Genomic DNA, 27,314 nt, shown 5'->3' with positions numbered 1-27,314 from the left:
TTTTTTTTTTTTTTTTTTTTTTTTTATATATATATGTGTGACTTTATAATAGTGATCATGTGCTGCCTTCAGTTCTTACCCAAAATCCTCAGCTGCGTCACAGCTCCATGCAGGCCAAAGAACATCCAGAGGGGGCGGGAGTTGTCCACACACACCTGCATACCCACATCGGTGCCGTTGTGGCTGAGGATAACCTCTCCTTCTTGGTTAACCAGGAAACCCAGGATGTCGCTGCTCTGCAGAGGAGTCGGTACCCGGCACACGGCCCAGAATTCCTTCCTGTCCACCAGAGCCTCTGGGTTGTATGGCAGGTCGCTGGGGCGCAGTACTGCTGGGTCGCAGGAGGTTACCCCATAGGACAATGAGCCTGAGCGTGCCGGGCTGGACTTGGTGACCTTGATGAAGACGGTCTCTCCAGTGCGCAAGGGCCGGTTGGTGAAGACCAACGTCCGCTCCTCCCGGGCGTGCTCAGACCGTGCCACGGTCTGCTCGTCAAGCGTCTTGATGTTTGCGCCGCGAAGTTGGTGGAAATGCAGGTCGCTCTCCAGGGCGGAGGGCAGCATGGAGGACTGCTGCGAGTTAAGGGAGTTCTGGGGGATGGGGCAAGAGGAGGACGAGGAGGAAGCTGAGGCCAGGTGGAGGGTGTGGCGGTGAGAGTGGGTGGGGCCTCGCTCCTCCTGCTGCAGGTTGAGATCACACAGGCTGATGGAGAGGCGGGAGTCGTCAGCTTCACGCCGAAGGGAGGAGGAACGCACCGTGGTGAAGGAACGTGGTCGCAGACAGTCCGGAGGAACGATCTCACTGTCTGCAGGAGGAGAGGAGAACAACATGAGTGAGAGCAGCAGTCAAAAGAGCTCTTATCGCCCTTTATTTTGATTAGCAGTTTGCCTGCAGGCCGGCAGCAATCAAGTTTCCAGTGAGCTGAATAACAGCAGTTCATAGAAGGGCTGAATGTGCTACCACACTGACACAGAGAGGCAACTCATTGAAGATTCATCTGATAAATGCAACATTGTCTACAGTGTTTAGTAAAGATATCCATACCTGTAGTCACATAGGAACCCAAATCAGAAAAATGCAAAACTCTGTCAAAGATTATCACACTTTCTAGATTATTGATGTTTCTTTCTACCAGTTTGATCAAATCTGGAGACAAAAATGTCCCATTTCAATTTGGATAATATCCCAAACTTCTGTGAACATCAGTTTTCAGGTCTAGCCACAGATTTTCAGGTAGATTTAGGTCTTTTAGTGGGCCATTCTAACGGATAAAAATGCTTCGGTGTAACGCATTAGACATATTTGGTAGCACTGTTCCCAGCCACGGATGGAAACTAACATTGAACTGAACATAGAGAACAGTCTGGTGTAAGTAGTTGGACCCTGATGGCAAAATTTCTTATCATGTCATTTGTGTTATATGTGAAAACACCATTTTGCTGCCCTAAATGTAAAACAATGTGTGTTGCATGTTTCCTATTAAACCTAGCTTCCCAATAGACTATAACCATACCTTGGAGCCTGGTGTTTACTTCAAATATGTATACCGAGTTTTCTGTTTGAGAACACCAAAGAATCCCTCTGTCATCCATTTTTCTGTAATACTGCGCCATATTGGGCAGGTATCCACAAGATAGTTGACAGACCAAATGTTGGTCCAAATTAAATTAATCAACCTATTGTTGCACAAAGCTAGGATTGTATATACAAGTTTCGTTAAAAATGGCTGGATGCAAAGACATTAAACTCCTTACATTTGTATTTGCTTTGAAATGTTAAAAGTAACGTATCATGTTCAGGACTATAAATTACATAGAGGTTTATGTTTGAAATGGTCAACAGGCACTGAGGGCTGAGATGCAACAATTAGCAATAACAAGACAGTAAGGTTTTATTGCTTATATTTTATCTAAAGTAATGTAAAGTATCAGATATATTCAAACTAATTCAGTTTCTTCACTTCCTATCACATGATGTCCCTGCTGAGAGCCATTTATAACTGACACTTGTGTGTGTGTCTAATAGAGCATGTGTGTGATAAGCTGCACAGTGGTTGCCTACAGTTTCTAGATGGAGCAGCTTTAAATAACATGCCTTTAATAACCTCCCCTGAGTCTGCTGTGTGGTATAATTAGCCTGCCGTCCTAACTGAGTCGCCTGTTTGGTCTGTAGGAGTTTTTGTGGCTTAGGATCACCTGATTTCTGAACATTTTTATTTGCAGAACTCTGATTTCTGGGAAACAATGATCCAGCAGACAAACATATTTTTAATAGAAACACTGAAAAACCCGTGGTAGCTGTAGGGGTTGTGGACAAAAATATTGAAAGTCAACCAGCGCTGAGTGGTGAATCAGGGGAATGAAAAACAGTCATTCATCATCTCTGCAGAGCCTCTTTACTCCAGGTCAGCTCAGAGTCTCTGTATCTAACCAGGACCTGAGTGGCCTGACTCCAAAAAAAACTATTAGCCTCATTAAGAGGCCTGCTGTAGTGACAACAGAGCAGAAAGCCACTTATGATGCTGTCCTGCAGCTGATTGGCACGCAAAACAAAGTCAGACTGTTTCAAACAAGATATCTGCAAATAATCTTAGAAAGACGCTGCTAAATCTAGTCATTAACTACTAAAAAATATTTTTTCTATGTTGCTTATCTTTGTTTATTGTTTATCTTTCTGGATAATAAAATGTGGTTTAAAGCAAAAGTTTTTTGTTACATACTGTCAAGTTGAAAAGTTGGCAATTCATGTCAGTTATTTTCAGTATTTGAGTTAAGGGGGGATGAAGGGGGGGATGGCATCCCCCTTCTTAAAACAAAATCTTAAAAATCATCCCACTTCTTAAATGACCATCCCCCCATACCATCCCCTGTGACATTATATTACGGAATGTGTAAAATTTCTATTATATATTAACCGTAATGGCAATAATAATGCCATTTGAACATTTGGCGGGCTGTGGGCTTACGAGTAGCTTGAGCAAAATAAATCAAATCAAAGAAGTGTCCTACCATTACTATGAAGCTGATCCCAGTGGGTAATTAGTCCCTAACTATATAAGGGCAGTGATAGCCATGCCAGTCCAGAGACTGACTGCAGTTCTACTGTAAGGGTACCTGACAAGTAACAACAATGCATATTGCTTTAGGTTCATAGTCTATATTAATTAGGCTATGTTTGGTACAAAGAACCCCCCCCCCACCCCCGTTTCTTTTTTTTCTTTTTTTTATACAACTAGACTACTGGTTATTTGACAGTAAGAACTATGATTTGGTCAATTTAAGACAGCTGCTATTCCTTTTAGCAGTCGTGCTCACTGAAAATTCACCTTAATGATACAACAATGACAAGAAACAAATTTTCTAATTTCATGACAGAAAACAAATAAAAAGAAAACTTAGGAAGGGTATGTTTGGAGGGAGCCACATTAGAGCTTTAGTTTCTAGAGCTACATATGACTGAACAAGAAGACTTCTAGAATGATATGATTTGCACAGGTGAGACCAAAGTAGAGACACATAGTGATTCTTTTCCATAAAAGTACATAGTTGTATTAATTTGATTTTTTTTTTTTGTTGAATTAATATGCAGCCAAATAAGTCTGATTGCATACGGTTTTTCCTAGTACCCCATCCTGTGTTCTTTTTCTGTTTTACACTTATTTGTTTGCTTATAACAGCAGCGGAGGTTTGACAATAAGCATGTGCGCAGGGGGTAAACAAGGAAGTAGCCTATTGCAGCTAAGCCAGTTAGCACCTTCCAGAAAAGTGTGAAAATAATAAAGAAAAGTCCAATATCCAGAGTGAAACAATGCAAAATAATTTGGTTCCAAGAGGAATGAGACTGGAAAAGTGCTGAGAATACACTCTGAATGTTGGTTTTCACTGATGCAGGAGCTGCAGGAGTTATTAAGCCCATTTTACAAGGTCTATTTCAATAAATGAAATACTTGAGAGATTAAAGGATACCTGTGAATATTACTTTATGTGTTACTGATGAAAAAATGAAACATATGAAGATAGTACAGCAAAATTTAAACCCTCACCTGAAAAGAAAACCTTTCAGCGTCAGCAACATTACTAAATGATGCTTAGGAAGCCATTACTCTCTTTCACACTAAAGAACAATATGTTGACACAACCTCCCTTTCTAAAGTGAAGCTAAACAGAATTAGAAAGCTTTTTTTTTCTTTTTTTCTTTTTTTACAAAAAACGGCTAAGGCTAAGTTTCCAAAGTAACCATTTTGGCACAGCTGGCATCATCTGTATATTTTCATGTATTTTTCCATTTCTAGATCACTAATGGCAATGAGGAGAATTTAATCCAAATATTTTGGGCAACTATTTCAAAATTCAAGCATACACCCTCCCAAGCACACATGTCTACGCCCTCAGTTTCACAGCACCTAGCTGTGTGTGGTTGGATTGGTTGATTCTGACTAATCATACACTAATTAAAACTTCATAACCAGGATCAATGACTTCCATGTGGCGATGGTGGGAGGGCTCATATCTGACCCACTTCACATGATAGCCTTACTTGCTAGCATTAGAGGAGTTTGTAAAGCTTCCTGCTTTATCAGCAAGTCTGGAAATCTTTAATTTCATTTGGGAATAACTTTAATTGTGTTTTGCAAAATCTAAAAATGTTTGTGCCGGCTTGTAGCCTAAATTATACACTCTAATTTGATATAATACATTGCTATATTCTTTGTCATTAATGCATCATTTATCACTGTTGTAGTTGAGTAACTTGATGAGGTACCTTAAACCTTCCCCCTCAGGTTCAAAGGGTTAATGGATGCACAAGTAAACATTCTTTTTCTTTTTTTTGAGTTTTTGCGGCACTAGTGGCTCATTTCTTCGACAGTAGGCTGATAGGAAAGGGGGAGAGACATGCGGCAAAGGACCACAGGTCGGATTCAAACCTGGGTCGGCCGCGTCGAGGACTAAGGCCTTATTGATACATTCTTATTAATATATATATATAAAACATTCTTATTAATACTGCTACTATTGATAGGAATGCTTTTCTTAGTCTCTATAAATTACTCCTAGACTGACTGGTTCTTAACTTGATGCTGTGACCCGTATGCATTTGCAAGGAACCTGAATTTACTTTGCCCTGAGGAGGATTCACTGGAACTTAAAGCCTCTGACAATCAGTTTATATAATTTATATCACTTTGACCACACAGAGCTGTTGGTTTACAGCAATTGTGGGCGTTACATAGTTCAGTGCTAATGCCAGCACCACCTGGTGCCACCTATGTTTATATCTGCTCATTACACCTAGTGCTGGAATTCTATTTAGGACTAAACCCTGTCTGAATGATGCTCAGTATTTATAACCTTATTTTTTTCAGAAAAAAAATGTTTTTTTGTCTTTCTGTGAAGGTATATAAAGAGAAAATCTTAATTTTTTTAATGTTATTTCCTCATTCTAATCGAGCTACATGCAAAACTTAATAGGATCAGCTATCTGAGAGAATTCGTGAAATTTTAAAACTTTTCTTCATTATTGTAAAAAACTAAAACAAGAATTGTGTCTTAATATTCTAAAATGATCTTCAAGAGTCCAGCTTAGCCTTTAAAATCTAAATCAAATTAAACATTTCAACTTTAATTGACAGGTTATCTTGTCACTTTTTCAGATCAACTCACAAAAAACAGCAAATCACATCTATTCACCTCCCCATTTTGGTTTGTTGGTACTACAGAAAAGACCAATGAATTATGCAGCGCTGTCACACAATAACAGATAATGGGAAAGCCGTAAATGTTTCCAGGAGAGGAAAATAAATAAAAAACACAAGATAAAGTCAGTCTGAATGCTAAGTGTTATTTATTACAAAATACAGACTCATTCCATGTTAAGCAGCCTGCGTGTACCCACCTCAAACACAAGCATGTCTATATATATTCAGCTCATGTCGATGCCTCAGTTCTCTCTCAAAGGCAGTGACTCACATCATGCTTGATGCTTTAAATGTGTAAAACTGAACGGCAGTCGACAGTGTTTGATCCTCTGATTTTTATGCACCATGGCTGAAATCCTCTCTGATCAAGTCTTGTTTGCTGGAAAGATTAGACGGCGGCGGTGCTCCATCAAAGTCACATTTGTCATCATATATATATATATATATATAATTTCCTACTAACCTGCAGCAGAAAACTGTGGTTAATCTTTAAAGGGACTGAGGCCTTTCAATTGTGTTTTAAATGGAGAAGACGGTACCTTTGGTGCACAGGGTAGTTCCCAGAAACTGCTAGTCAACCATTAAACACCTCTGCTCAGAAGTTAAGAGCCGTTAACGCTCCCAGAGGCAAACAGAACTTCACTGGGTTGAATTTAATCTGTTTCCTCTGCTTTCTGTCCTCACTCGGCCGGTATTAGAGGAAGACCTGATCAAGTTCGTTAAACCTGCAAACTTACACAGTGAAAAACACAAATATAATCCCAACCCTCATGCTTTTCCATATTTTTCTTCCATACAAAGCCACAAATGTAATGTTTTGTATAGCATCTTAAATATTTTTAATCTATGCAGCAGTTAGTCACTCTGGCTTCACCTAACATTTATCTGACAAAAAAAATGGTGTAGCATTAGGGGTGAATATTGGCATGGGTGTTGCGATACGATACGTGTCACCGTACTTGGGTTGTGATACAATATCATCATGATATTAATATATCACTATATATTGCGATATTTTTCCCTGCTGTCAAATTAAATCTAGAGATAAAACAGCAGGTGCTGTATATGTTCATCAGAAGATATTGATAATTAACTTTTTTTGGTATCCATGATGTTTGGGGTTTGAATTAGTCCCATCTTCCGCTGTGACTGCCTCAACTACAGAAACGGCGTTGTGCCAAACAGCAAAAGGGCTCAGCAGCACTATCTGCCAGTATAGCGGTGGCCCAATTTCCCTCATTGTTTTAGATAAAATATTTTTTGTTTTAAAAAAATCGATACTAGGAACTGAAAGGTCGATATTATATCGGGCAGCCAAAAATCATGATACATCGCCAAAACGATTTCTTCCCACACCCCTATGTAGCATATATAACTTTTTGTCTTTAATGTTTGTTTTTGCCATTTGTTAGAACATAAAGATTTTCTGTTTATATTTACCATAACAACATCATGGGATCGGGATTACAGCACATTGCCCAAGCATGCAGTTGGTCAACAAGCCGAAGCAATGGTGGAGAGCAAGTGCGGGACTCCCCAGCATCATCCAAAAAGTAAAAAAAAGGGTCAAGAAGATGTTTGATCCCAAAGTGAATAAAACATTAGTCTAGTAAGAAAACCAGTCTGATTGTTGAAGTAAAGCTGGAGCTAAAGCTCAGGAAGCATTCTAATGTCTCTGCAAGCTGATAGACACATGAGCACATGGCAGTTTGCTCTCTCGGTTTGGTTCCTCCCTCAAAGTGGTAAAGGTTTGAGACACATAAACAGGTCCACAGATAGTAGGAGAGAATCTCCAGGAGCCCTAAAAAGCAAGAGAAGGAGCATGAACTCATGGTTTTGACACATTCGGGGGCCTCATGGTATTAAATCTGCACACAGAAATCATTTAACCTCTTAACATCCACCTCATTTTGGGTAATCCTCGCCTATTTTGCATACCAAAATGGAAAAGCAAATAACTTTGGAACTGTAAGTCCAAATGACATGTGCAATACATTGATTGAAAGCTAACACCCCCTAGTTTCTAGTCTCTAGTTTGAATATATAAATTAAAATTTGGTGAGTAAAAGACAGACCAAGCTGCATCAGTTCAAACATGACTCTAAGTTGTTTTTTTTTTTTTATTCTCGGAAATGATAGGTCTTTTTTAACAGCAGTAATAAAGACATTCTTGAGAAAAAGCAGGTTTCATTGTATTATATTTGTCAACCACAAATGCAGAAAATTCAGACCTCTAGCTATATCAGTTCCAGAGCTGTGGGGTTTGGGACTTTTGGTGTCAGCATGGAGCGGCGTGCAATGGATCCACCCGCTGGTGTGTTTCTCTCTAAAACAACCCTATAAAGCGGTACCGCTTTAAATAAACTACACACGTCTTATAAATTAAAACCAGAGAATTAAAGGTGATCATAACGCACGTGACTGGCTGACAGGATGTAAACCGGAAGTGAATCGGAGGTGATCTTATGGGGAGTATATCTCGGTCAAATCGCGTCATAAAAATATGGAGACACTTTTGTCTTGTAGATAAAAACACAATGTAAAGAACCATACCAAACATCGCGGGCTAACAACCGAGGAAATAAGTATTAGAGGTAAATATTAGCAAGATGCTTAGAATAAGCTATGACCAGCTGAATTTTCTGATGTCAACAACCAGACGCTATGGGCGATTTTCTCATAATGGAATATTTTTATTACTAATATGCTGGATTACTTTTAATCTGTGGACCCTTATGGACGAATGGAGTATAACCAAGTGAAGATTGGATTTATAAAACGGCTTCTGGATGCCTTCAAAGGTATATAGTTGTGGCTACTTTGCTTGTTTACATTTTGACATGCTGCTATATCTGTTTTGATTTTGCTTTGGTGCTCGCTGTGTCCATAAAATGATCTTGGTGGTTGAATTGTGGAGAATCTAAGCTTTCCAATCCTGTCTAACATGTCTATAGTGGTAAAAATGTTACCGGTGGAATTTTATGCATTCGGAGTAATCACATTCACTTTATTCACTCTTTAAAGTCGTGCACCACTCGGGAGAATTCTGAAATTCTACGATTGGAACAGGTTTCCCTATGACTTTAATGACTGATGCTTAAAGAAGCCACCTATCATAACCGACAGAACCGGAGCTATTTGATAGACAACAACAGCAAGAGACAGACATGGATGCTTTTGTACATAATTGTTCTGCAGCTAGTGTAAAAATGTGAATGAAAATAAGAGACAGTGACCTCTGATGATAAGCAGAAGCTTTGAGTCCACCTGCTGCCGAATCTTCCCCTTTTCTCAGAGGATTCAAAACACATCATCAAAATAGAAGATGTGAGTACCGCAGAGCCCACCATCCCTCTGCCACTCAGTCGTGAATTGAATCTCGATGGGACGGAGTTAGTCAGAGACCTCCAGGACGCACAGCAGGGACTTGATGTACAACGATAACATATTATGGGAAGAGGAATCCTCTCATAGAGAGGTCCAGAGCTGCGGTCTCCAGTTTCAATAAATGGTGCTGCAGAGGGGCCTCCAAAGAGCCACAAATCGTCTGTCTGTCTTTTCTGCATGTCAAGTCAAACTTGGGATGTGTGAAAACAAAACAAAGGATCCACTGGCTTCTTCTTTTATTTTTGAAAATGTTCTGTGAGGTTTTATGTTCCGTTTTAAATCTCTTCCTTTATCTTTATCTTCCGTATCTTATTTCCTACCTTTTTCAAAGGAAGGTCATTTCAAACCTCATTTGTCTTTCTAAGACAGGAGGGGACGCTTACTTTACAAGCTCTGAACCCTTCCTCTCAGCTCAGAGGAGTGAAGGGAGGGGCTGCAGAACATTTACCAGGCACTCATAAAGGAGTGCACACGGTTTGCACGTGTATGACCTCACCAGCTGCTCCCTGCTTATCGCTCCTGCACCTGCCTTTTTAGCCGATACAATCCCTTTGGTCCTATTGGTCCCTTTCAAATTTAAACACTAGCAGATGCTTGATCTCATTCGTGAGGGACACAATCTCCAGGAGCTGCTTGAAATGCTCAGTGTGCTCATGCAACATGTGATTCTGCCTTAGACCCCAACAAAGCAGAGGGAGTTCGTTTTTGTTTTTTTGTTGCTCCTGCAAGCGTTTCATGATTACGGTAATTAGGCACCTGTTGGGTTAATCCGTAGAAAATACATGGACAACAGGGACTTTTTTGGGTGGAGCGGCGTGTCTATTTCAGCCCACAGAGGCTCTGGCTCAAGCTTTAAATTTTTTCAAATGGGTGAACAGCAGCGGAGCAGGTTAGTTCATGCTGGACGGAGGGAGAGGATGGATGGCTGTAATGGCTTTGAGAGTCTGAGCAGACAGAACGTGCCAGGGGTTTGAGACCAGCTAGGGGTTTGGAGGGGATTAACTCTCTCTCACGCTCACAGTCCTTCTCCCAGGGTTTTATCTTTATCCGACTCTAGAAGGTTTCATCTGATGTCTGCAGAGAAAAGAGTGATCTGACTGAGATAGCGGAGGAAAGGAGAGGACATGAGCAAAGTGTGTGTAGATGTAAAGGGAAGTGTTCAGATGGGATTAACTGAGAAGGCAGAAGGTAAAGTAGGATATCTGGGGAGCTTTGCACTGCACAGATAAAACTGGAGCAAACAGAGAGACAGAAGAAAGAAAAGGATGAACTCAGAAGGGTCTTTATGCTGGATGTTTGTACCCAATCTGGAGACTAATGAAAAAAAGGAGCGTGCAACCAAGGCAACTCAGCCCAAACAAAAAGATCCACCCAAAGGCTTGGCCAGCCTGAAAAGGCCTGCTGCCCCTTTATGTTCCCAGTTGGTACCATTATTGGGCAAGTGAAAAACATGTGGTGTAGATGAAAAAAAAAACCCAAAAACTAAGTGCAATCCACAAATAAAACTTGTTTTTATTTATTTTTATTTAAACTTTGTATTAAATATTTCTATTTCATTTTTTTCTGATTTATTTTTGCAATTTTATCAAGTTTTTCAGATTGAGTTTTAAAATTGTCCTTTTCTTCATCAATTGCTTTTCACAGATTTTCACCTCAAGCACTAAATTCACAGATTGACCAATAAAGATGTTGCTAATGTCCAGCAGAACAATAGCAATGTATCCTCCTCACTCTGTAGGAAATAATATACTGGGACTGTTTGGTGGAGCAGCAGGTAGAAAGTGGGTCTTTCTGCATGGAGTATGCATGTTTTCCCTGTGCATGTGTCGGTTATCTCCGGGTATTCTGACTTCCTCCCACAGTCCGAAAACATTACTGCTGGGTTAATTGGCTTCTCTAAATTGTCCCTACATGTGTGTTTGCATGGTTGTATGTCTTTGTGTTGCCCGGCAACAGACTGTGACCTGTCCAGGGTGTACCCTGCCTCTCACCAAAGTGCCAGAGATAGGCCCTGGCCCCAGCCCAACCCTGACGGAATAAACTGGAGAAGATGGATGGATGTTTCACTAAACAACACCATTAATTTTACTGCAATATCAAGCCAGGTTAAACTGAGAATGCTGTTGTTAAAAATATGGTATTTTTTTATTAGACAGATAAAAAAAATATATATATAGTATGTTACATATTACTCTCTTTAGGTCCAGTGAACATATAAAAATAAAAAACACAGAGGATGACCTGATCCTCCACCTGCACGGCGTCAGATTGTTGTCTGACGCCGTGCCGTGACCCGCAGGGATACTGTAACACATTCACGCCATTTTGCCAAAACAGACCAAGTCTATCAAGATCTAAGCTGCTTGTTTTTTTTCTCTCTTATCCAGTTTTCCTGCCTGTCTGAACCTGCCCCCCACCTTGGATTCCCTGGCTTTGACCCTCTGCTTGTCTGACCACAATTGCCAGGATTGTCCAAAATAAACGCACCAAGCTTTGCCAACTGCTCAGTCCTAGTTTCAATCTGTGCCTGAAGCATGACAGAGGAATATTAAAAGAAGGAATATGATTGCTTTGATATGAGGGGTATAAAATGTGTATTTTGACTGAAATATGGGCTTTTGTTTAATAATGGCAAATGTGCACAACTAAATTATTTTATCAAAATTTCTGTATTTAAAAGTAACAGTGTTCTGAGCATAGCATTTTTCAGGAACATTTAAATTAATTTTATCTACTGTAAGCAAATATATTATGTAAATTTTACAGAAATATTTTTTAATATGTGAGTTTAAGTAAATAAAGAGAAAATACCTGTTAAAGATATAAAAATGTAAGGATAACAAGCAGTCCGCTGTTGTATAATGTCAAATATACAGGCAGTTCTTTAAACTGGTTCAAATTGTACTTTTTACAGAGATTTCTTTGGCAAAAGTTGTATGTCTTTTCTAAAGTTACAGGGAAGCAGCTGTTACAACCATTTCATTTCCGAATTCTGTGGTGCAATTCCGAGTGGTGCACGACTTTACAGGAGTGAATAAAGTGAATGTAAATGGTCGTTTATCAAGAGGGCAGGATTGTTGTGGAGGAGGGTTCACAAGCAGTTTGGTTGCGGACGGTTTGTCGGAAGCATCTTGCTAAACAGTTAGCAACTTAAAGCTAGGTTCCCAATGGGAAATTCCATTGGGACCAAGTAGCACTAAATTGGTGACTTAGAAACGACACTGTCAAGGAACGCTATGGACAGCGGAAACATGCAAGAGGAGGAGAGTTTAGTGTCGGAGGTCGTGGATGAGTCTCCTCCGTCATACATTTTTTATTTAGAGGAGGAAAGCGGGGATGAAGATGTTGTGGAAGAGGACGGAATTCAGATGTACAAGCTGACGTATAACTAACTGGCCTGCATAAGATGACGAAAGAAAACCCCAGACAGGATTTGTTTTTAATCGAAATTTTCTGACTTTGGGACAATATGGTCTGATAAAGAGCACATTTATATATTTAAGCTGGAATTATTTGAAATTTAAATATGACTTCCCTATGACTTTAAAGTGTACAGTTGGCATGTTATTTTAAGAGCAGAAATACCGACTCCTTTTGCAGATATTATTGACTTTTTCAAATTAAGGGCAAAGCAATTATTTTAAGAATACTTTTTACTTTCTTAGATTTGTTGCTTCAGGGTAAATCAGTCTCATATGATGATGAGCAATGACAGAAGAGACTGTTACTGATTATTCACTTGGACCAAATTAATATTTAGACTTGACAATTTACTTTAACAGTTATTTAGAAATTACACTAAGCTCTTAGCTTCTGCCATACTAAGGAAGGATCCCAGTTTTTGTCGGTTATATCAGAAGTGTGCAACCTTGGCTTTGTGGCTCACTAAACATTGCACACTAGCTCTGCTTTATTATGTGTGTTATTCTTTAGTTCTTGTCCTGGCCCCCCTTTTAAATTCTGCCAAGAACCACCACTTGGTAAAACATCAGCAAGATGTGACAGAAATTATTTCACAGAATCAGTAATTGCCTAACAATCATGTGTGTGACATACACACCAACATGCATGGCAAGGAGAAGAGCTGGAGCAACAGGTGGGAACAGAAGGTGGGAGATTATCAACTAATTTTGTCAAAACTATTTTTCTCAAAAACAACAAAATGACTGTTGCATGTTTGGAATCAAGCTAGAATACAAACCATCTTTAATGTTAAAACAATAAAAAAAAGTAACTTTAATACAACTCTGCGTTTGCTGAACTTAATTCCTATAAATCAAGGGTTTTTAACATTTTCCAGGCCAAGGACACCCAAACTCATAGCTAGATGGAGCGGGGATCCCCTAATATTTTGTATTAAATGGTGTTATATCAAACTGGTCCTATAGTCACTCAATTACAGATGGAGTAATGTAATGAAAGTAATTTCCCCCTGGGAATATTTAAGTATTTCTGATTCTGATTCCTGGTTGATGGGACAGGTGTTGTGAATGAAACGGTACCCAGCTTGAAAGAGCTCCTGTGTGTCACTGAATGTGTGCATTGATGACTGAAATTCTGTTTAATACAGTGTGTTGAATTCATTTTAATGTGTATTTAAAGACATTTCAATTAGTGGAAACAATTACAGAGGGGAATATAAAAGAAAAAATCGAATCTACAGAAACTTTCGCGACCCCCATGCAGTACCTCTGTGGACCCCCTGTTGAAGACCTCCGCTATAAGTAATGTTTTCTTTGCAGTTTTCATATCATTTCTTGGCACACACACACATACATATATATGTATATATATATATATATATATATATATATGAGTTCAGTGCTGTTGTGGTGTTGTGAAACGTCTCTCTATCTTCATTCCTCAAAATGACCCTGATAAAATAGGGTCCTTCATCTACGCAGATGATCTACTTATAAAACTTCCAATCATTTTAATCTCTTCTTTTTTAATTTAATTGAAGAACTTCAACCATCCGGAGCAACTGCTTTAAATCAATTTGCTCAAGGGGATTATCAGAGATCCTCTGATAGAGATCTCAGTACAGGGCTAGAACGGCTGTCTAATTTTAGAATGGCGTTTATGAACTGGCATGCTGGTGGCCACCCCTCATTCCTGAATTGCATCATAAAACTAATATTTAGACAGTATTATAGACTTCTAATGAGTTTTAATTATTTTCTAACAAAGGACAGGATAGAAAAAGGGTTTGATTTTCCTGTGTGAAGCTTTCCCAGTCTGGCAGGATGGATGGTTTTAAGGATCGCCCCATTGGATTGCTTCTTTTAATCATAAGGAAATATAGAAACACAGAAGAAACAGCAACTAATTGTCCATTAGTTACCATGGTTACCCAAGTACAACAGTCATAGTCATTTAAAGTAATTTCAAAATTACTCTAAAAGCCAAATAAGACAAATTCTGATGACTCATTTTTCTTTTTGAGCTTTCCCACCATAAATCTTTCTCAGGCCAAGAATTACAAATCTGTTGGATTTCTTTCGTTTGAAGTGTTGAGGTTTTTACAACCCTACTTTTCCTGAAACTATCCCCTTCCAAAAAAAAATGCCACATTTTCATTTTCGTCTGTTTTGATTGGAGGGCCTTGTAAAGCTTGCTGCCATTAGGAGCGGGGGTCGCCCTTGCCAAGCCAAACACTGAGCTTGTATTGATCAAAGGTGGGAATCATTGCTGCCTTCTCCACTCTGTGCTGGATTTCTGTCACCTCACATGACTGGATGGCAGCAGATTTCAGAAGGAGTTTATGAAGGAAACAGTAATAAAGGAACTGAATAAAGTTGAAAAACTACTTAAAATTGTGTTTCATTTGACCTTTTCTAATATGCAAAGTTCTTGTAAGAAAAAAAAAATATAGATATATATAGGTTTTTCATCTTTAGCCTCTTGCTAATATAAATTAATTTCATATAAAGTAATATTTAGTAATGTTGGTCATTATTCAACTACCAAATTGGCATTTCTGAATTAGCAGCCCAAGAAAAAGCCTTATCGACAATAAACGTAACCATCAGCGTCCTAGCTCCAGCGCAGACCCCTGCAAACCGCTGCCTTGCCCCAGCAGATAAGATAAAAGGAAGCTCCTCCAAATATGATCCAGACAGAGTTCTTGGGAGTCAGTGGTGGTTCTCTCGAAACCAGGGTTGTAATTTATTTATTTATTTATTTATTTTTCGGATAGCGGTTGTTCCCGGTTGTTGATTTTTCCAGGTTTTTTTCAGGCCGGAGGAAACTGTTTCTTACAGTTTCTTCTTGAAGAAACTTGGAAGGTAAAATTTTCTGGAAAGATTTTTTTTTTTTTTTTTACCTGTGATGAATATTGTGCCTTCAACAGGCCCAAATCCATTACCAACCTCGAGGTGGGGTTCAATATTTTTAAACCAAGGTGGCTCGGGGGCATGAAAAGAAGAAGAAATTAAAGAAAAAGAAAGCTAGCTGGTGGAATCTGAGTATACAAGAAAGTGTTTTCCTGTCATTTAAAGGCTATCAGTAAATTATCACTTCTGTTTTAAATATGTATTCTCCAAATGTTATGTGGCAAGAATGAGCTGGACTACTGAGCTGTATTTTGCTGCTATATTGCAGCTGTTCTGTATGTAGAAATGCATTGTTTCAACACGGCTGTTTTGTGACCAATAGTTATTCATTCACCTAGATATAAATTCTTAATTTGTTTTACTGTGTGTATTCTCATAAAGATTTCTCCTTATGTAGCCTGGTGGATATAGTGAGTTGACTTTTCTATGGAACTATCCCAGTTCTTCAAAATATGATCTATTACCAGGACTTTCTTCGGGTTTCTTCAGAAGAAATGGAAAAAAGAAATGTTCTTCCTGTTTCTTCCACTTGTCCTGAAGAATTCAGGCAAGAAACTCAACCCTGCTCCCAAATGCTTCCGTCTCTGGAGAATCGGGTGAAACCATAGACACTGAAGCCGATGGCGTTGCTCGACGTTCCCCAGCAAAGCAAGCTCTGTCACACACATCATAAAATACTCGTCTGCCATGCCGAGTAAGACTGTCAGGCAGGTAGAAGCTGACCACGCTCCTCCATTTAAGGTCATGGTGACCACGGTGAAGCAGAGGTTCACCTGAAATGCATTGGTGTGAACTCATCATAAGCCTTTTCAAGATTTATCTACATAAACAAAGGCCATCATTTATAAAACTCAATATAAAAACAGAGATTTCAAAAAGTAAAATAAAAAAAAAGGATAAAATGAACTAAAAAAAGTACATATGAATGTAAAAATACAATTAAAAAAACAAAATTACATAAAAAAAATTATCTGGGAAAACAAAAAGTTTTTTGTATGAAGAATTTTTTTTAAAGTTAAATTTTTTTTCATGTGTGTGTTTTTTCTAAATTCATTTACAAAACATTTTCTTTGCTTCCAACAATAATGGAACAGAAACATTTTCATAAACTGAAAAAATATGCCTGAGGTGTTAAAAGTGAAAAGTTAAAGCATAGCTAACTTCAGTGCACAGTGTTTCTAAAAACGAAAAACAGGAAACGAGGTAAATAGAGTAGCTTTTTCTACCTTTGGGCCGTGTTATAATACAGTGAACAGATAGTGGAAAACAGATTACAGTAATTAATACAGGGCTGATCACTTAGGTTATAAGGCTGATCTAGCAGCGGGAAGATCTACTATTTCAATCAGTGGTGACATCCTGTCTCATCATGCAGTGACATCAGAGATAACCTGTTATCAGATGTATAATGTTCAGATGCAGTAAAGGTTATAAGGTTTCTGAATGATTTCCTCTGCCAATCTTTTAGAGTGACAGTGAATTTTAGCTCTCAGGCGGCTTAATTAGATGTTATTCTGCCCGTTAGGAGCTAAACACATAATCCGATCCATCCCCGAGGAAAAGGCTCTGCAGCTGCTCTTTGATGTTTCCACCAAACCCCGGAACGTCAGCATTGCAGATAGGGGACAGAGATTGCCTCTCCTCCCAGACACCATGTTTTTTCGTATAAACCAAATTAACTGCACCAGCTTCGTCGTGGTGACAGCTGGATTAGACCTGTTACCACCCGGAGTCGGCCTGGTGGAGAGGTGTTTGCAGCCCCGGGTCTTTCCAATCAACCTTCATCCCATCGTCCTCCAGGACAGACCCATGCAGAGACCGCCCTTTTTGATTAAACCTCCGCTGTGACTGACTCATGCAATCCGAGTCCTGCAGGCTTCACAACAGCTGGAATTACTCAGTTGCTCAACCTCGCTCCCTGTTTCGAGCGAAGTCCTGCTGTGTGCACGAGTGTGTGAGTGTGAGAGTGACAGCTAACCTAGGGAAACACGATATATTAAACGACCTTTGTGGCTTGTTTGATTTCAAGCTTGCGGGGACAGCTTGAGTCAGTCCAAAACACTGTGCTCTCACCATCCACAATATCTGATTTGCCCCATTTAAGGAAAAGTATAATCAATCACCGTGCACCTGAGGCAACAAAGACGTTCCCACACCTGACACTTTTAAAGGCATGGCTATATATTTAAAAGAATCCAAACTTGTCACAGCAGGGCAGAATGCAGCAGAAAGAAATGCTCCACACTAACACAGTTTTTTTCTTACTGCTGCTTGCAGAGGTGTGAAAGAACTAAATCAAATCGGTGCCTCCCAACTCCCATCCGATGAGCCTCCATCATATATAATAAATCCCTCCAATGACTGTGTGTTATTCTGAGGATTATTCTCCCTCCTGAGAAGTTTCTGCTCCTGTTTCAGTCGTACGACCTCAATTACCTTAGAAGTGTCGCCCAATAGTCTTTCATAGCTCACCCGTTTTCCTGCACTGACTTCAGAACTGCCTTATAGGGATCCCGGATTGGTTTTAACAATAGAGTTTATTTATTAAATGTTTATTTTTGATGTAAAAACATCAGAGAAAAACTGTAGGTTGTTTAATTTTAGTATATTTAAATAAAATATTGTCACACAGTTGTTGTCATGGTTTTGGTTCTGTTTAATTTTTATCTTTGAGTTTTCATTGATTTTATTTCCATTTTGTGTTATTCTAGTTATTTTTGTTTGTATTTGAGTTCTTTGGTATTTCTTTTTTGGCCCTCTGTTGCCCTATTGTGTCAGTCTCCTTTTCCCTAGCTCCCTTCTAGGCTCCTTTGACCACACCTGCTACAAATCTGCTGATTAGCCTGGTCTTTGTTTCTGTCTTTCATATATGCACCTCCTGCTCAGTCACTGTTGCTGATTTATCATCATTTCTTCCCTTCAAGAGAGTTTTTTGTATTTTTGTGGATCCTGAGGATTTATGTTTTGGGATTTTTGCTTCTGCTGCCTTTTTGGATAAATAAATCTGCAAGAAACCACCTTCAGCTTCAGTCTCTGCATTTGAGTCCTCCTCTCAAACCTCCACCCAACCTGTCGTCCCAATGTTGTTTTATGTTCCTCTGCATTATGAGTAAATAATATACATTGCAGCACAATTCTATTTCACAAAAAAGCATTATATAACACGTTATCAAAGAGCTATGCATGTGTTTTATTGGACTATTTCAACAATTTTAAAACATCCTGGTATTATGTCAGATTTTGATATCTATTTGGACTATATTTAGGCTTCTATCACTTCGCCGCATAGTTGTGGATGGCAGTTGCTGCCAACAGAATTAAACTAAATCCTTCTGTTGTCTGTAGTGGATCAGCAGTAGATCAGAGAAACCTTCAGGGTTGACAATGAGCCACAGCAGAGGAGAGAGGCTGCGATGGACCGCTGTTTGTGCTGGAGGTAGGACGACGAAACAGTCCTTCTATAACTGCTTTTTTAAAAGTCACCTATGAACCTCTTAAAAGCATTCCCTGCTCATTCTCCCTCAATATTATTTTCTATTTTTCTGATTTAAAGAATCTTCTCTACTTGTTTACAACAAGCCTGCAGGTCTACTAGTGATTCCTAGAATTTCTAAAAGTAGAAAGTGCAGCAGATTTTTTAGTTATCAGGATCCTCTGCTGTGGAATCAACAACCAGTTTTAGACCGTGAGGCAGACACCCTGTCTGCTTTTAAGGGTAGGCTTAAAACTTTCATTTTTGATAAAGCTTATAGTTAGAGTGGCTCAGATTATCCTGAGCGATCTCTATAGTTATGCTGCTCTAGGCTTAGACTTCTGGAGGACATAGGGACCCCTATTTCATCATTCTGCTTCATTCTGTCTATTTTCCTACTGCTTGATAGTTCAATCTCTAACGTTCTGCTCTCTCTGCTTTTTCTCATAGTAGCTTCGCCTTGTCTGTTTCTGTCTGGCTGTGACACCATCCTGGAGGGAAATCAGCTGTGCTGCTGCCATCAACACCTTTGTTTATAGATGTTGGAGATCAGCCTGTTTTTCCAGTGTAGTCCAGTTTCTCTTACTGTGACTGGCTGGATGTGCTCTCTTCACCCTCTGACAGGAGAGTTGGCTCGGAGCTCATCTGCCTGGCTGTGTGTTTCCTGGACGTGGCCGACTTTTACAGTTGCCTTTTGTATCACTGCTTCTGTATCCTTGAGCGGTCATCTGCATCCAGCAGATGGCCGCTCACACTGAGCTTGGTCTGCGTCCCTGGTTTCTTCCTGTTAAAGGGTAGTTTTTCCTTTCCACTGTCACTACAAGCAAACTTACTGTAAGGGAATGACTTCAAGACAATGAGTCGGCGCAATCAACTGGTTTTCCTTAGATAGAAAACTGAATCAATTTGACTGTATGATCGGGTGAACTGTAAAGTGTCTTGAGATGACGTGTTGTGAATTGGCGCTATGTAAATAAACTGAATTGAAGTCAAAAAAGTAGACAAGCTTGATAAGAAGTTGTGTCACGAGCCTGAGTAGGTGTTAGAACTGTAGTTATATATAAACAATATATACAGTATATAGGGCTGGTGAATATATTTTATCACTAACAATGGCCTAATAGTTCACTTTTATAAACAACTTTTAACTATTGGTCATGTTGATGAACTGTTAAAACTGGCAAAGTTATAGCAGCCAATAAATAGTCCTTATTGCTATCAAGGTCTGACAAAGCACCTGGACGTTTTTAAATTGAGATAGTCTAACAAAACACATCCATTGTTTCAACAGGAATCTTCATTTTCCTTATTAAACCATGACACATATTTGCAGACCTTACAGCTCCAGACTACTGCCTGAGGAAATCATTTCCCCCTGCAGTTCTACTTTGTTCGTGTCCTATCAGTACCAAACATCTGCTGATGTCTGCAGATTGCATTAAATCAAGGACTTGTTTCTCCACATTATCTTCCTGCATGTTGAGCTTTGCAAATTAGTCTTGGCTGCGACTTGTGTTTTTTTTCTTCTATTTTTGTTACTGAACAGTTTAACCCTAAAAAGTACATATGACTAATTGAGTTGAGAAAAGTAAGACCTTTGATGACAGAATATTGCACTTTCAAATCAGTTTTTTTTTTTAAACAAGCAGTTAGTTGTTACTGTGGTGGATCACATACAAACTGAACTCATCTCAAAATACTTTTTATTTCCTTGAAAGGGTCCTTCTTTCTTAGGTTTCAGCACTGCTCCTCTTAAGAAATGAACACTTTTTTTGGCTTCTTTCTCTTATTGAGAAAAAGGCAAGAAGAAAGCTTATAAATAATTTCTTTATTAATTTAAATTCAACCTGAAGAGTTTGAGATCACTACTTTTGTCCCATAAGGACATTATGAAAATTAGATGCAAATGTGATAATAAACCAACGACAAGAGGGCTCATTCTCAGCTTTCCCCTATTCTTGCTTTTATTATTGCCTGCTTTTTTTAAATTCATCACTCACCTAAATGAAAAGAACTACAAAAAAAAGTTTAATCTTAAACCTTTTTGTTAATGACATTGACAAACAATGCCTTCAGAACTGCACCTAAAAGAAACAGCTTTCATCTAAGCCCAGATGATTTTCAGTCTGAAACCTCTGCAAAGTCCATTCCCTGAAAGAAAAAACAGCTTCAAACACAAATCTGAAGAAAACCAGTCCCCCTGTACTGTATTTATACAATCAGGCTATATGCTTGGCAGTCTGCAGAAAAGAAGGACTTTTTTTCCCCTCAGGGGGCATCTAACTGACATCTGCCCCCACAAACAGGGGCCTGTGCAGAGAAGCGAAACACTACCAAGTGGTGACATAGACTAACATCATGTAGAGTAGCCCTAACCTCTTTCTGATTCTGGAAAACGAGCCTCATAATGTCTTTCTATCACATTGCTATGTGTGACGCTCTGTGTACCTTTCCCTTTCCTTGGAAAAGCCCTCCGGCTCTGAAATTTGAAGCCATAATCCTCAGTTTCAACCTTTTTTTTTCTAAAGCACACAAAGAGACCCAATCTGCCATAGATTTCCAGATAAAAGACAAACATGTTTATTTCCTTGTATCTAAAAATACCTGGGAGCATTTAACTCTGTTTTCTTTGCATTCTGACTTTAGCTGCGAATATTCATCAAACCACATAAGTCGTTGGGTTCTCCTCCCAACGTAAAGATGAATTAGATTGCAAAACTGGATTGGGTTTCTTGTTCTGTGTATTCGCTGAAGCCCTCTCATTATGTAAATTAGCAGTTGGGTTGTAGCTCAGCCTCCATTCAGGGAGGACAATGCAGCACACGAGCACTCAAACACACACGGGCCTCTGAAAGCCTCATCTGCCAGTTCCCATCAGCCGTTCCCGTTACAGCGTCTTTCTCTCATCTTAACAGAAGTTTGCTCTTTGTTTTACACCTAAAAAAATAGAACAAATACTTTTATAAAAGGCCGTTTAGTTCCTGATTTTTAAAGAAATATATTTATCAATATAAGAAAGCTGTAAAGTGTTGAAATTATTAAACTGGGACAGGCATGTCCAAACTGGACCCCGGTCAGGACTGGAGTCCTGGTTTCCGGTCAAACAAGTCCCAGCGCTACTGTTTGGTTTGCTCTTAGGTTTCTGGGGAAGATTATGGAGCAAAGGTGAGGTTTGAACTTCCTGGAAACATCACCAGTCTGATTTATGACTGTGTCTAAACTGTGTTGGTGAATACTCCTTACATGGAACAGGACACCACAGTGTGCAAGACTGAAAAGTCAACTGACTAAACAAGTAGTCAAGAGCCCCACAGGGGACAGTACTCTCACCATTCCTACTCTGTCCACCGCTGACTTTCAGTACCAGAGTCCTGTCATCTGCAGAAATGCTCAGATGACCATGCAGTCTTGGGTGCAGCAGTCTTGTGATGTGTACAGGGAGCTAGTGAACCACTTTTTGGCATGACATTCATGATCATCTGATCCTTAATGTAAATAAACCAAAAGAGATGATTGTAGATTTGAACAAGAAACAGGAAAAATAATCAAATTAACATAATGGGAGAAGCAGTGGAGGTGGTGGAGGAATAAATACTTTAGTGTTCACCTGGACAACAAACTATACTACAAAGCCATCTACAAGAAGAGAGACTGTACTTCATAAGGAAGCTTAGGTCATTCAGTGTTTGAGTGTATGACAAATGACATTGTCCTTCTGGTGTAGTATTTGTTGTTTTCGTCTTTTAAGGTTACGTTTTGCTAAGTTGTTTGCTAAATAAAGCCTTTCTGTGTATATTTACCATAATAATATGCGACTGCGATTACGTCACTGCACATACATACAATTGAGCAACAAGCTAAGTAATGGAGGCAAGTGAGCCCCTTTTTTCTGAAAGACTTTAAGCCATGTTTATTTCGATTGCTAAGAGTATTTTTTTCATTAAACAGCTTAAAACATTATCAAAAACATTACTTTTTATAGGAAATCTAAAATATTAAATTTTCCTTATTGTTTATTTATTATTAACAATAAACATCAGCACATCTACATAATTATATTGCAACTCACTCCGAACCATAGGCACCTAAATGGGGCAGAGTCAAACTGTTTAATATTTTAGGTCATAGCTGCACAGGTATTTTGATTAGTTACTAGTTAGTTTGATTGTATGGTAACTTAATTAGTAACTCAGATACCTTTTTGGGTGAAGTAATCTGCAAGTCAGTTTTTTAAAGTAATGTTCCCATTGCTGGTTGCTATTATTATTTTTTTATTATTCTTTTACCCTTATTTTCCAATCATGTAAAAAAAAAAAAAAAAAACAATAACAACAAAATATAACTAGAGTGCCCTCTTCCTGTGGACGGCTCTGTGGACGGAGGGAGTTTTAGTTTACCATAGTTTTCCTGATATCTTGTCTTGTTTTGCCTCTCAACCACTGAGCTTGCCTATTCGCATCTGAACATTCTGCCTGAATGCTCTGTTGGACTCCAGGAACCCTGAATCTGCTTGTTTCTGTTCTGATTAGAACCCCTGACTGGGCTACAGACTCCTGGATCTCTGAAACTTCCTATTCTGAACTGTTTCCTTGACCTGGCTTGGATTCCTGCTGGTTCACTGGGGCTGCAGCATGTGGTTCATTTTGGGCGGCGCCCGCCACATCTCGTTGGCAGTCCACCAGCTGGATCCTACCTCAGTCTAAGGAGATGGACTGAACTGTTAAACCAGGTAAGTGACTCACAGGGATAATCATCCTCTGTCAAATTATCATAGTCACTTACTTGTGTTTTTCTCCACCAGAGTATTCAGTGATGGGCAGTGAGCAGCCCCTGCAGATCTGCACTTCCGCGTCTGATTTTAATAAACGCTTTGAATTTTCCCAATGTCTGTCTAGCCTTGAATATTGGGTCCTATTTTCTGAGCTTTATTAAAATCTGACAACATGAAGTAGGTTTAAATACCTTGAAAATCCGAACGGCAAGCCCAAGTATAAAAGAAAATCAATTTAAAACATTGAACAAAAAATTATTAGATAGAAACTGGGGAAAATGCAGTCTATGAAAAAGTTAAGCTGCTTTTGCCTTCCACATAGATAGCAAAACCTCACAGTAAAAGCTAATGTCTATAGAAAATTTGACCCCTGATCCAATTTCACAGCCGCAGAGGAGATGACAGCATTTAATGTATATGCTAGTCCTGAGTAAACATTGGAGTCGAATGTCGGTCAGCTACAGTACAGCTCAGTGGTGCTCTGCAGCTTCATGGAAGCTTTACTGAAAACAGGACTGGTTTCCAGAGAAGGGCATGCTTACAGTCAACAAAGGAAGAGAAAAATGCTTTGACAACAGCATAAAGGCTGAAAATTGAAGCACCAAGGTGAGAGGTTATCTGAAAATGTCCTCCAGTGAATACATAGTTTGGAAAGAAAAAGTTGACAAAATAGGATAATATTTAAAGCCCGTGCAAAAAATGTCTGCCTCTTAGTTAGATTTTACAGATTTATTGTAAAATTAAAAGTTATTTCCAACATTATGTACCTTTTCAGTGTTATTCACACCACTGCAAACTTTATCTTGCTGCAGATTTAGCATTAAATCCAAAAGCTAAGCCCTTTTTTAATCTATGCAGCTGGTTAAAGAAAAGTTTTTCAGGACAAACCTTAAAGCTAGAGAAGGGCATAAAAATATGTCATTATTTTAAATACTGGGTTGACTATATTGATCCTCTCTTTTTTTACATTATACATTAAACATCAGTTTTAAAGAGCCTCTGCTAGCTTACAAATACTGCTGAAGTACAAGGCATCTGAAATATTGTAGCCATGTAAATATTTGATCAAAGCATTCTTTACTTGTGATATTTTCACACATTGAAAATACATAATTGGTAACTTGATATTTTCTACAGCTTCGCTTTAAAAAGAGCTACAAAAGGATTTTATTTTATTGGACAGGAGGTTATATAAACAACTTTTTCATAAAAACTCCTTTTTTGTTTGTTTTAAATAATACATCCACAGAAGATCCCTAGCATATGCCTGACATCCCATAATGTCCTAAAACTCATGCATATAAAACCCAGGCGTATGCATAGCGTATTAATAACAAGTCCAACGACAGCCTAACTTATGCATAACGCACGGCAGCGTAATGCCCATGAAATGTCACAAGCCAGTGTCATGAGGACGGCAGCGATGCCCCTCAACAGATATTTCATGTAAAACCAATCCTAAAAACTCTGAGGATGCAAAACAGTTTGGTATTGTCTAAACTTACTCCAGTCACACAAAATGCCCTGAAAAACAGCTCTGCCAATGGTAGCCTTCCTGTGTTTACTCTGTAGATTGCAGTCCAGTCACACCTAATCGCATCATCGACCCAGCATGCATTGAAAAGGGGAAAAATGGCGACCTCCACGAATGAAATATATAGCATTGAATGTATTTATGTTGAAGTGATTATTAGTTTTTATGTTTCACAAATGGCATTTTTAAGTTCAATTGTATTCAGGCAAACATGTTCATGTCATCATAGCTCCTGTTCAGTCATCACCTTGCAACTTTAGCCACTAGGGTTGCTAGACCTGCAAATTGACTTGAAGTTGCAAATTGATCCAGCCTTCCTCCATCTTTCATAATCTGCCAGCTGAACACTTTGGACCAGCAGCCTGAGAGGTCATGGAGTCACTTGTAAAGACAAGGAAGCATTCCCCCCTCTGGATTAAATCCTACATCAAAGAATATAAAATATGTGTTTATATCTTTTCTGTTGCCTTATCTTTTTGCTTAGTTAGCTCCGCTGTTTAAGAAGACCTCAGACTGCTTTAAAGCTGTGCTTATGGTCACGTGACTTATTCGGTGACAAATCCGACCCTCTTAAGATACATAGGCGAGTTTTTAAGGAAAGCAATCCACACAAGGCCTTGATATGCACAGAATGCTGAATATAAACCTGAAAAATAAGTGAATATATATCAAATTAAGCTAAAAGTTGGGTACAAAAGTACACAGTATTGCTTTAAAAAAGATGTGAACCGATGCTTTGAAATGAAACCAACTAAAAAATGTAATGTATGTGTGACCAAAACATTAACTGCTGAGAACATTTTTTGATCCAAAGGCTCCTTCAACCTTTATGGAGTGGTGAACTGTAGCATTATTTACATCATGACTTGAGCTGGAAAGCTGTTAAAAACCAGTTAGACTGGTCTCAGTTGGCTTTTGGGGTAAAGCTTTAATCTAACTGGTTTAGTGGGAAGTCCCCTGTGCTTAGATAAGGTTCAGGCCTCAGAGACTCAGCCAGAAGTGCTGAAAGGAAACTGTTCTTCCTCTTTACATATAGAACATCTTCTGTCACGGTTTGATGTTGCTTTAAACACATGCGGAACATTTTTTGTGAACTGCTTTTGATCGTCTTACCTAGAAGCTGCACGCCACGGGTCAGGCCGTAAACATCGATCAAGGCCCAAAGGGGCTCAGCTGTGCGGACTCCGCTGAAGAAAAGCATGGGACTGGACTCGTTAATGCGGTAGAAAACCCTGCCTTTCTTGTCGACCCAAAAGGCAATGATGTTTCCCTCATTAGCAAACTCTTCAGGCAGAGCTTTGGCCCAGAAGCCGCTCTGGGACACCAGATCGGGGCAGGCGTACTTTGGCAGGTTGTCTGGGTTTATCCTGGAGGGGTCTTTGGAGGTGAAGCCTAGACGCAGAGCGCCACTCCAACAGCACTGCTTTTTAGTGATCTGAGAAAAAGAAGTTAAATTCATTTTTAATTATTAGAAACAATATGTCATTTAGACTTTTAACACAAACTGTTCCAAAATAAGGATAGAAAAATACCTTGAGGCGGACTTGCTCGTACAGTGCAATGGGCCTGTTGCTGAAAGTGATGGCGTTGCAGAAGCTGGCCTGCCTCTTTACGCTCTTCTGGGCCAGGTCCATGACTATCTGAGACCCCTTGGTGTTTGGATGGAAAAGGAGCGGGCTTACCAGGAACGGCCCACCAACGCTGCTGCACTGGATCGGCAGACACCTTTTGGATTTGTGGTGGCATCGATGCGACGTGGACGGGAATGGGCCTCCGAGGGAGTCTGAGGCAGAAGAACCAGAACAGAAACAGAGCTTATTTAGATAAAGTAAATATTTACCATAAACGTTTGCAGCATGGTTTTTACTTTAAAATATATCAAAAATACAAAAAAACTCTCACATTTTTCAAGTGATGACTAAACAAGATTTTGCAGACAAATGTTGAAAACTAGCTCCTTTGTTTAAAAACACTTGAAAGTTTTGATTTGGCCAAAGTAACAAAGACGACACACATCATCCATGCCTTAAAATTATAATTTTTTCGTTTTTAAGCTCCACTAAACTGGGCTTGTTAATCAAGTATAAAACTGGATAATTCAGCATGAAACCATTAGAAAT

At 39.2% G+C, this 27,314-nt stretch overlaps 1 protein-coding gene across 2 annotated transcripts in view; it reads right to left on the bottom strand.

Moving 5' to 3' along the window:
* neurl1 (neuralized E3 ubiquitin protein ligase 1) overlaps nt 1-27,314 on the bottom strand; it is a 113,598-nt gene that overhangs the window by 24,789 nt on the left and 61,495 nt on the right. For both annotated transcript variants that reach the window (XM_015401211.1, XM_015401213.1), the window contains exons 2-4: nt 26,727-26,977; nt 26,308-26,629; nt 80-805 (exon numbers count right to left, since the gene is read on the bottom strand). In XM_015401211.1, coding sequence (XP_015256697.1) covers nt 80-805; nt 26,308-26,629; nt 26,727-26,977 — 1,299 coding nt within the window. The remainder of the gene's footprint in view (nt 1-79; nt 806-26,307; nt 26,630-26,726; nt 26,978-27,314) is intronic.

Source organism: Cyprinodon variegatus, unplaced genomic scaffold (assembly GCF_000732505.1).
Source record: "Cyprinodon variegatus isolate N-32 unplaced genomic scaffold, C_variegatus-1.0 Scaffold1193, whole genome shotgun sequence".
Classification (NCBI taxonomy): domain Eukaryota; kingdom Metazoa; phylum Chordata; class Actinopteri; order Cyprinodontiformes; family Cyprinodontidae; genus Cyprinodon; species Cyprinodon variegatus.
This window is presented reverse-complemented; position numbering and strand designations above follow the sequence as displayed.